The 12,067-nt window shown below is 34.8% G+C and overlaps 1 protein-coding gene across 1 annotated transcript in view; it reads right to left on the bottom strand.

Moving 5' to 3' along the window:
* The window catches only part of MYO3A (myosin IIIA), a 249,363-nt gene that overhangs the window by 185,668 nt on the left and 51,628 nt on the right, over positions 1-12,067 (bottom strand). Inside the window, exons 5-6 of the mRNA XM_015146647.3 lie at positions 5,357-5,433; positions 1,028-1,173 (exon numbers count right to left, since the gene is read on the bottom strand). Coding sequence (XP_015002133.3) covers positions 1,028-1,173; positions 5,357-5,433 — 223 coding nt within the window. The remainder of the gene's footprint in view (positions 1-1,027; positions 1,174-5,356; positions 5,434-12,067) is intronic.

Raw genomic sequence — 12,067 nt, 5'->3', positions numbered from 1 at the left:
ATTTTTCCTGCTTTCTTCAAAATTAATGAAATGTCTTGGATTTAGTATACAGAAGGTTTTTCACTATTTTCTGTAATGTTGTTTCTCCACTTACAAAATAAGCAGTATGTAAAGGATGATATATAGCCAAGGTATTATAAAATTATAATTTGGAACATATAGATGGGACAAGAAATTCAAAGGCAAAAATGAATTCAAACGTTTTGGTCTTATAATAATTTAGTTAGATGCCAAATATTCTAATGTTTCGGATCCCTGTCATCACAGGCTCTGGGTGTGCACTGCATTATAATTAAGGCAAAATCCTTAAAAATATATTTAAAAATAACACCTTTAATAATTATAGGCAGTCTTTTCACATTAGTTATCTGAAACATCTAGGGACTAACTACCACTCATAGAAAATAGTATTTAAAGAAATTAGTTAATAGGATAGTAGGGGAAAATCTGTTGATACACACATGAAGGGGTGGGGGGTACATAAATAGTCAAGTTCTTTCATGGCACCAAAAGAAGTTATTCTTCTAAATTTATTGTTTTATATTAACATATTCAAAATATTAACATGTTTAAAATCATTATTTTCTGGATAAATTTTATATATAATTTTCTTAACAATATTATTTTAAAGTTCTGAACGAAGGGAAATCTTAGCAAGTAGTAAAATATTACTAGATTGGTAGGTAAAGCAAAGCAAAACACTTGCACAGGCTATGGACTCTGATGCCTCACTGACTCATTGAGGAATTGAAAAAGAGTGAGAGGAACCGCTATTTTCTGAGATCAAATCCTAGCAAAAGAGAGAAAGACACACTGTATCAAGAGAAAGCTCTTTTACTTAGACCAGGGAAATGCAACTACTGAACAAATACAATGTCTCAGAAGAAGCAGAATAATATTCCAGGCTCTTCTGCTCCCAACTTGTTGGAATGTATCTGAACATCTCCATGAAGAGCATGATGAACACTCAGTGGCTGGAGGAAGAAAAACAGGCTGCAGATACTGGACCCAATGTTAGTCATCTGACCTTGGTATTTTGAAGAGTGCTCTCATGGGATGCAGGTCAGCTAGTGGAGGATCTCCATCACCCAACTCAATGGCCGTTATACCCAGGGACCAAGTGTCACATCTGGCATCATAAGTGGTATCCAATTGCTGTTCACACGCAATCACCTAGTAGAAAACCACACCACCAAAAGGTGAACTTTGTGACCTTAACAAGCATGTAATAAAATACTTAGAACAAAGCATTAAGTATTTAAACTGGTGAAGTTTGACCGCTATAAGAAAAGACGAAGGCAGTAACTTAGGAGGAGAATAAAAGATTAAATTATTATTAGTAATAGTATTTTTGTTCTGGGAACAGATACCTTAGGAGGTTTACAAATATAAGGGAAGAAGTCTATGAAAAATATTTTTGAAAATATAGAACAAAAAGAGGAAAGAAATCGTGTCCCAAATGGAAAGGGATGGGATCAAATGCACAACTAAAGTTTGGGCAGCGGTAGTCACTCAATAAATATCTATTGAGGGAATGAAAAGATGAGGGCTATGTTTTTGAAGAATTAAAAGTGGAGGAAATAAAGGTAAACATGCTTGAGGGCTGTCTAGTTAGATGGCCTTGATCTCTACTGGCAACTAGAAGGCAAGGCTACCTAAGGGAGGAATAAGACAAGTTTGGAGGAATGCAAAAGCTTTAAGACACTAATAAAAGAAAACCGAATAAAAATAAACCTTGATGTAGTTTTACCAACAGCCTATCTGAGGCCACCCTAAATTGTAAAACTGCAACCAGGTTTAAAAACATGTCAGTAATCAAAAGATGTAATTGAGAGACAAGGAAAAAAGAGGAATTTGTTTTTGTAATATTATAAGATTGTATTATATAGAGAAATTATTGCATTGATTACTTCCCAATTTAGTTGTAAATGTTTAAGTACAAATGCAGATTGATTGTGAATGGTAATTATTAACATCAATAAACACAAAAAGGAAATCCAACTTTACATTCTAAGAATCATCTTTTTGCATTTTTAAAATTTTATGTTTTGTGCATGCCAACCCACAAGAAAAATAAAAAATAATTTTGGAATGATGGCAGATTAGAATTGTGTCATTTAAATACAGTACTGTAAAATGATATACAAAGTGAGAAATCTAAGGCCCTTTTGGAAACGATATCTCACCTTCTGACTTCACGTAACATCAGGCTTAACACATTTAAAAAATCCATCTCTGGGCACACTAGAATTCAGTTGGTAACATTTACACACATGTCATCCAGGAAAGGTGACTCCTTCATAAATAAATCCTTATTAATACCTGACACTAATGGCAATGACAGGAAACAGTTTAATTATAAGCATATCAGTGTGATTAAAAAAATAAAAAGAAGGCAATGATAAACACAACATATGGGGCAAAGGACAGTCTTGAGAGGAGGTGAGGAGTTGGAATAGATGAAGAGATAGAGGCCAGAGCATGCTATGGGTAATATTCTGGTTCTGGCGTGGGTGGCGAGTTTATGGGAAAATAAGACCATTAACCAATTCATTTCTAAGTACCTGAAGGACAATAATAAATGCATATATAAATAAATTATGCATGTGCATGTATATGTCTATATATAAAGAAAGAGAGAGAATAGTTTCTCAACTTAGAGTTAGTATGATGGGACATCATCATACACAGTGCTTCTTAACCTTTTCTATGAAAGTCTTTTCAATATCACATGAGAGTGAACTGCTGAAATCAGAGATCATAGCCTGAAGTACTGAGGGAAACAGTAAAGTCCTAAGTTTTACATTAAAAATTCATGTGGCAAATATTCATAGCAATATTGCTCATAATAACAAAAAGTGATAAACACCCAAATATTCATCAACTGACAAATGGGTAAACATAATGTGGTCTATACATACAATGGAATATTATTCAACTCTAAAAATGAGTGATGCATTAATACATGCTTCTACATGGATGACCCTGAAAACATTACACTAGGTAAAAGAAGCCAGACACAGGGCCATATATTGTATGATTAAATTTATTTAAATATCCAGAAAAGGCCAGTCCACAGAGACAGAAAATAGATTAATGGTTGCCTAGAGTAAGGGGGCTTAGGCAAAGATGAGGAGTGAATGCTAATGACTACTAGGTTTCTTTGAGGGGGAGCAAAAACGTTTTTGATGATCGTGATGATGACTGCACAACCCTGTGAATATACATTAAAAATCAGAATGTTGTATATGTTAAATGACCTAATTCTATAGTTATACCTCTTTAAAGCTGTTAAACATTAAAAAATGCATTCATACGAATTTCTTATTCTGTTGTCTAATATAACTTTGTTTGCTAGAGCTTAAAAATAATGTCTTTTGCCCCGTCATTTTTTTCCTAAGGAAAATTATTTTTCAGGATAATACATTATTTTATGAATTTACATGTGTGGTCAGAGGATATCTCCCCATAGGCTCAGGTGAATTTATGTCCCAGTTTGCCTGGGACATTCTTGTTTAATGCTTGTAGTCCTAGAATCATAATAAATATCATCCCCTTTCACTCTCCAAGGTGTCCTGGTTTGTATGATAAGTTGTATGGTCACCTACTACAGTCGCTAATTCCCTTGTTCCCTTCATCCTGGCAGAGGATGTCTTTATGTAACCAGCAAATACTACTTTTGATATAGAATTTAATTTAAACATGCCAAATCAAGAATTTCACTTTTCAAGTGATAATTGATTTGAACAACCTTGCCTCCTGGGGTCTAAAAACACTGAAATACTTCTATGCCATTATGGTGAATATATACATATATTTGTTTACCTTATTGCTTTCTAATTCTTAGACATTTGCTATTAATACCATAGAGTGGTAGATATGGAATATCTTGATTAACTAGAAAGCTGATTATTTAAAATATATTCTTCAAGGTTAGAAAATACTTATTACAGAGAGATGAATATAATAAGAACAAAATCTCAAACACGTATTTCCATGACAGCTTGAAAAAAAATGTAGTGAACCTTTTTTCATATCTATTATATCCATTAGTTTGCTAAGCCAGAAAGAACTTTCAAGCCCTACTGTGCTACTATAGGTTTATTAATAATAAAACTGACATCAGAAAAATGACTGTCTAATAATTGCATATTAATAAGTGTTTTTACTAAATGGAAATTTAAATATTGAATAATGGCTTGTTATAATAAACATACAAAACCCATAAAGCTAGGATATTATACAATATTATATGTAATATTATTTATTCTATTAATAATATATGCAAACAAAATGCAATATTTGGTATTGTAACTAGGTTTTTATTAACTTCTCATTTTTGTAATTTTTTTGTAAGTTTAAAAAACACTAGTAATATATCAAAACAAACTCTAAAGAAACTCTCTTGAGATTCTCTTATTCAATTTTTGGTTTTGCTTATATGACTATACTTTCTATTTTTATTCTAAGATATGCTCCCTGTTAAAAAAATTTTTTTAATCCATTGTGGATTTTTTTAAGTTTCTTAAAATACTTCATCCTCTGTCCATATTTTGTACTAAGTTTACATTTTAACTTGTTTTGCAAGTAATAATTAAACAAGTATTCAAATAAAAACAGCATACCAGCATTTAATCTTCAAATTTATTTATAAGATCTGAAAATATTAATATAGTATATTAATTACTTCTCCTCCCTTCACTCCCTAGAAAACTGGAGATAAATAGCAGCACTTTCCCCAACAGTTGTAGAGACAGTCTTCAAAAATAAGGGTCCATTATAAGTGATAAACATAAAAAGATTAAAATCATTAATAGTGATGGGGGGAGATGACTCTTGAAAACCTTTTACCTCAACTATTTTAGCAGTTTATCTGCAACGTCCCAAAGGTAATGATGTAAAGAGTTTACTAAAGCTAAGCATAGCCCCTAGGCAGAGTGTCTCAACACAGGAACCTGCCATATAGGTTAATGGACCTGAATCTGCTCCCACAAAGGATAGGGGTTCTCATAATATTATATTTCTATTATAATTTTAAAATATAATGTAAATATCATTAGTACAGAGACACGGTAAACACCTAAATTTAATGAAAAAACAAACCTGGAAGTAGTTTCTCTTTACATCATCTGATTTACTCATTCCCTCTTTCACTGATTCATGTGTTCATTCACAGCCCATTTACTGACCACCTCCCAGGTACCTCCTCACACATGTAAAAATCTCAGGTGAAAATAACACAACTGAGAGTTTCTTCTGTTATATTCCAAAATGCTTATGGAGATAGAGTACACATAAAAAGGAAAGTCAGACAGGATCAGCTATTACGTTTGTCTGCCTCAAAACTCTATCTGACCTCAGGAGCCATCCAAAACGGTGTTCCTACGGATGTGTTCCGACGGTGCCGGGTACTGGTAAGCTGTGCAGACACACCTAGAGGAAGAGACAAGATGTACTTTTTCCATTAATTACTCATATAAAGAGATTTCAATTGCTACAGTCTTTTTTGCAAACTAATATTAAAATTCTATTTCCTCAAAGCTGCCACTGGCCCTAACGTCACGTTAAAGGATCCTAAATCAGGATTTCTGCAGAGCCAAAAAGCAGAATGGTCCTCCTATTTTCTCTTTCTCAACTCCAAATCCTGCTCCTTCCTAAAGCCCCATTTCAAGTCTTAATTCCCCCATGCTGGCTTTTAATCTGCTCTAATTATACTGATCCCTATTTCTTTCTATCTTCTACATTGTAAACAATTTTACATATTTTGGCATGTAATTGTTATTTGAACGGCATGCTTCCTCCCTGCCCTCTTCCTGTCCCTGCCCACTGACAAATTCCAGCAAGTTTGAGAATGTCCTATATGGTGTTATGCACATAGTAGGTCACTTGTGAATCTTCATAAAATTATTTTCCATCTACTAACCCTGGACAAATCACACCTTATCTGACTGGAAGTTTCAAATTAACTATATCTATTTAAACTAACATTATTAACAGAACGAGTTCTCTTCCTTTAGAGAGATTACAGACTGAAGGGCGACAATAAAGAGGTATAATAAAATATTTCATTCATGTCATTCCATTAATTCCACCTTGTTAGATACCCTCCTCACTGACCTTCAAGAGAATTAGGAGTACAGTTTCTTTTCTCGATTTTCACACTCCTGCTCCTCTGGTTATCTGACTGTACAGAGCTCCTACCCTTCACCTTGCTGTGGACTTGATGGGTTAAACCCAAATCATGGGCTTTCTCTACCTGATTTCCCTGCTTTGGAAAGTGCCTCCCCAAAGTCATATTCATTTTAGGCTTTGGTTGCTTATCTTATAAGCCAAATAGAGGAGAGGTACTAATGAAGATTTAAAATGGAGATATATTTTATTTCTCCAAGATGGCATTTGACTTTTACCATGAAATTCAAAGGCCATATGCAAGCAAATGGGTGTTTCAGTGTTGGAAATATACTTGGGCAGAAGAGTGAGGAGTGTAACATCAGAAACAGGACACATGCCCAACTATGAACAAGTGACAGAGGAAGAAATTTACTAAATTTCATGTTTTTTGACTGCTATGCAATGCCTGTTAAACTTCAAGATCACTTAACTAACACAATCAACTAGCTTCATAGCTAGAAGATAACTTAATGGTCATAAATTCTAACTTGCTCATTTTCAGGTTAGTAAACTTAAGCTGGAAAGAAAAGTCACTCTCCTGAGGACAAATGACATTTTTACTTAGTGTAAATTCCCACAAGAAAAATAGCTAAGACAGAAAAATGCAAAATTCTATTAAAATGATTGACATAAATTGCATTTAAAGGCAACTGGGATCCAAAGTATAGGTTAAGGAGCCCAAGGAAGTAAAGAAGATTAGGAAAATCATCTTGTCTAGAGAGTAACTAAAGGAATAAGTCACCAAGATAAACAGTTACATAATCAACTCAAGAGAGAAGCTGCTGATGTGTGGAAAATTCCAGGCAGAGTGCTGGGATAATGAGAAGATACGGAAAGGAAAAAGAGGTCAAAAAGGACAAAGGCTGAACAGAAAACAGGCTAATAGAAAGAGCAATAATCTATTAAAAGTCAAAGCCACAGGAACATTATAGAGGTTAGGGTTTATGTTAATGCTTCTTCAGTCTTTTGCTTTGCTAGGGAATTTTCAGGCTATTTTAGTTCTGTCCAACAAGGCTTCCTGGGCTATTCCATGGCTATACAGCAACTCCATTCCCTATTGCATAAATGCTATTTCTAGGGAGAGAAACATGCAGGCTTTATTCTTGTAGTTAAGAAAACTCTTAGGGTCTTAGAAAGACAGCGGAAACATCAAATATGTGTTTTCCATCGTGGCTCAAATAGACCAGACAAGTTCTGGGAATTCAATTTGCTATAACCTTTGACATCTCGATAGAGCAGGGAGAAAAGCTTATGTTTTTGTCATTGTTAATAACAAGATACTGTAGGAATGAGAACTGAAACTATAAAAATACAGAATTTTGTTAACATAAAGGGGTCATAAATTGTATTATACCATCTAATATTATTCTTTTGTTGATGAGGTTAAGACACTGTGATAGTTAATTTTATGTGTCAACTTGGGAGGGCCATGGCTATTTTAGGTCATCCAACAATGCTTCCTAGACTGTTCCATGGCTGTACGGCAACCCCATTTCCTATTGCATAAGTCAAACGGTATTTGGTAAGACTATATTCCGGATATTTCTGTGAAGGTGTTTTTGAAATCAGATTAATATTTTGAAATCAGATTAATATTTAAATTGGTGGATTTTTTAAAGTTAAATAAGGCTTTTATATTGATGTGTAGTAACAAGCAAAAGTTTTGCGCTCCCATTTCTGAAAGTTATATGAAGTTTAAAACCCAGTTCTACAGTTGACATTTTTAAAAGGCCTAAGACTTCCACATTGGTTAGACAACTCTCGGTTTAAAATAGCTTTTATTTTTTATTTTCTTTTTATTTCAATAACTTTTGATGTACAAGTGTTTATTTGATACATGAATGAATTATATAGTGGTAAATTCTGAGATTTTAGTGCACCCATTACCCCAGTAGTGTACGTTGTACCTAAGGTGCAGTTTTCTTATCCCTAGCCCCGCTCCTGCTCACTCTCTTCTGAGTCTCTAAAGTCTATTATATCACTCTGTATGCTTTTGCATACTCATAGCTTAGCTCCCACTTATAAGTGAGAATATTTGGTTTTTGGTTCTCCACTCCTGTGGTACTTCACTTAGCATAATGGCCTCCAGCTCCATCCAAGTTGTTGCAAAAGACGTTATTTTATTCCTTTTAATGGCTGAGTAGTATTCCATGGTGCATACATGGAACATTTTCTTTATACATTCATTAGCTGATGGGCATTTAGGTTGGTACCACATCTTTGAAATTGTGAATTATGCTGCTATAAACAAACAAGTACAAGTGTCTTTTTCATCTAATGACTTCTTCTCCTTTGGGTAGATATCCAGTAGTGGGATTGCTGGATCAAATGGTAGATCTACTTTTATTAATAGCTCTTTAAGGAATCTCCATACTATTTTTAATAGAAGTTGTACTAATTTACACTTTCACCAGCAGTGTATAAGTATTCCCTTTTCCCCATATCCCTGCCAACATCTATTGTATTCAGACTTTTTAGTAATGGCCATTCTTGCAGGATTATGGTGGTATATCTCATTGTGGTTTTAATTTGCATTTCCCTGATGATTAATGATGTTGAACAGTTTTTCATATGTTTGTTGGTCTTCATATATTTTCTTTTGAGAAATGTCTATTCATGTCCTTTGCCCACTTTTTAATGGACTTATTTTATTTTTCTTGGTGATTTGAGCTCCTCGTAGATTCAGGATATTAATCCTTTGTTGGATGCATAGATTGCAAATATTATCTCCCATTCTTTGGTTTGTCTGTTTATTCTGCTGATTATTTATTCTGCTGTGCAGAAGAATTTTAGTTAATTAGATCCCATTTATTTTTGTTGTTGTTGCATTTGCTTTTGGGGTCTTAGTCATGAATTCTTTGCCTAGGCCGATGTCTAGAAAAGTTTTTCCAATGTTGTCTCCTAGAATTTTTAATAGGTTCAGGTATTATATTTAAGTCTTTGATCCATCATGAGTTGCTTTTTGTATAAGGTGAGAGATAGAGTTCTGGTTTTATTCTTCTACGTGTGGCTCGCCAGTTTTGCCAGCACCATTTATTAAATAGGGTATCTATTTCCCAATTTATGTTTTTGTATGCTTTGTCAAAGATCGGTTGGCTGTATGTATTTGGCTTTGTTTCTGAGTTCTCTATTCTGTTCCATTGGTCTGTGTGCATACTTTCCTATCTGTACCATGCTGTTTTGGTAATTACAGCCTTGTAGTATAATTTGAAGCCCAGTAATGTGATGCATCCTGATTTGTTTTTTTGTTTTTGTTCAGTTTTTTTGGTATTGTTTTGTTTTTTGCTTAGGATTGCTTTGGCTATTTGGGCTCTTTTGGGTTCCATATTAATTTTAGAATCATTTTTTCTAATTCTGTGAAAAATAATATTGGTATTTTGAGGGGGAATTGCACTGAATCTGTAGATTGTTTCAGGCAGTATGGTCCTTCTGACAATATTGATTCTTCCAATCCATGAGCGTGAGATGCATTTCCATTTGTTTGTGTCACCTATGATTTCTTTTGGCAGTGTTTTGTAGTTCTCCTTGTAGAGATCTTTCACCTGTTTAGTTAAGTATATTCCTGAGTATTTTTATTTTGTTTGCAGCTATTGTAAACGGACTGAGTCCTCAATTTGATTCTCAGCTTGGTCATTTTGGTGTAGCAGGGCTACTGATTTGTGTACATTGACTTTGTAACCTAAGACGACTGAATTAATTTATCAAATCTAAGTTTTTTGGAGGAGTCTTTAGGATTTTCTAGATATACAATTATATTATCTACAAACAGCCAAGTTGGACTTCCTCTTTTCCCATTTGGATGCCCTTTATTTCTTTCTCTTGCTTAATTGCTCTGCACTTCCAGAACTATGTTGAATAGGGATAGTGAAAGTGGGCATACTTGTCTTGTTCCTGTTCAGGGGGAAAGGTTTCAACTTTTCCCCATTCAGTATGATGGTGGCTGTGTGTTTGTCATAGATGGCTTTTATTATTTTGAGATAGGTGCCTTACACGCCTAGTTTGTTGAGAGTTTTTATCATAAAGGGATGATGGATTTTGTTAAATACTTTTTCTGCATCTATTGAGATGATCATATGGTTCTGGGTTTTAATTCTGTTTATGTGATTCATTACAGTTATTGACTTGTATATGTTAAACTATCCCTGCATCCCTGGGATGAAAACCACTTGCTTATGATGAATTACCTTCTTGATGTGCTGTTGGATTCAGTTAGCTAGTATTTGGTTGAGGATTTTTGCATCAATGTTCATTAGGGAAATTGGTCTGTAGTTGTGTCCTTTCCAGCTTTTGGTATCAGGGTGATACTAGCTTCATAGAATGATTTAGGGAGGATTCCTTCTTTCTCAGTCTTTTGGAATAGTTTCAGTGGGATTTGTATCAATTCTTCTTTGAATGTCTGATAGAATTCAGTGAATACGTCTGGTCCTGGACTTTTTTTGTTGACGGTTTTAAAATTACTAGTTCAATCTTGCTGTTTGTTACTGGTTTGTTTAAGGTTTCCATTTCTTCCTGATTTAATCTAGGTGGGTTGTATGCTTATAGGAATGTGTCCATTTCCTCTACATTTTCTAGTTTGTCAAAATGGTTTTTATTTAAATAATGTAAACTAAGTATATAAATCATCATCTTTTCTTTTCTTTTTCAAAAAATTTTTTTAGACGTGGTCTCACTTCCATCGCCCAGGCTAGACTGCAGTGGTGCAATCACAGCTCACTGTATCCTCGATTTCCTGAGTTCAGGTTATTCTTCCATCTCAGGCTCCCGAGTAATTGGTGCTACAGGCGCACACTACCACACCCAGCTGACTTTTATTTTGTATTTTTAGTAGAGACAGGGTTTCATCATGTTGCCCAGGCTGTTCTTGAACTCCTTGGCTCAAGCGATTCACACATCTCTGCCTCCCAAAGTGCTGGCATTACAAGTGTGAGCCACTACCCTGGGCCAGAAATAATCATCTTTAATATGAAAATAGACCCTTGGGCCAGGGAGGCAGAGGTTACAGTGAGCCGAAAGACTGCATCACTGTACTCTGACCTGGGTGACAGAGTGAGATGCTATCTCAAGAACAAAAACAAAAATAATCCACAAAGTAAACAGAATGCTATAGTTGACAATCTTATTTAATTAAATAGTATTTAACAAATATATGCAAAACTCTTCAGTTAGTATATTTCAAAACCGTTGTAAATCTCTAGCAAATGGAATATTAAAGTGTGCCCTTCAGCAAGTCATTTTCCTTCTGTAGGCTCTTGTTTTCTCATTGTTTAATTTAGGGGACTGGAATAAATAAACGATTCTTTATTACTTTTGGATTAAAAACTACTTAGGGAATCTTGGCGGGGTGTGGTGGCTCATGCCTGTAATCCCAGTACTTTGGGACGCCAAGGCAGGCGGATTGCGAGGTCAGGAGTTCAAGACCAGCCTGGCCAATATGGTGAAACTCTGTCTCTACTAAAAATACAAAAATTAGCTGGGCTTGGTGGCACGTGCCTGTAGTCGCAGCTATTTGGGAGGCCGAGGCAGAAGAATCACTTGAACCTGGGAGGCAGAGGTTGCAGGGAGCCAAAATCACACCATTGCACTCCAGCCTGGGCAACAGAGCAACACTCCATCAAAACAAACAAACAAACAAACAAACAAAAAACCTACTTAGTCATCTCATGGATGCTATATACTTTCACATCAAGAAATTCATATTCAGACATTTTGCATATAACAAGGATAAAAAAATCTTTTGATGTTCCTGTACTTAATATACCAAATGATATTTAAGCATCTTTCCAGCTTTAACATTCAATGAGTCTCTACAGCAACTCAAGGTAACTGGCTCACTCCAATCACCTTTCCAAACAACAGTCATGTGATTTCTCTTCGAAGTCCATCCTCTCTCCAGTCT

The sequence above is a fragment of the Macaca mulatta genome, chromosome 9 (genome assembly GCF_049350105.2).
Source record: "Macaca mulatta isolate MMU2019108-1 chromosome 9, T2T-MMU8v2.0, whole genome shotgun sequence".
Taxonomy (NCBI): Eukaryota; Metazoa; Chordata; class Mammalia; order Primates; family Cercopithecidae; genus Macaca; species Macaca mulatta.
Note: the sequence above shows the minus strand (reverse complement) of the source record. Positions and strands in the feature narration are given on the sequence as shown.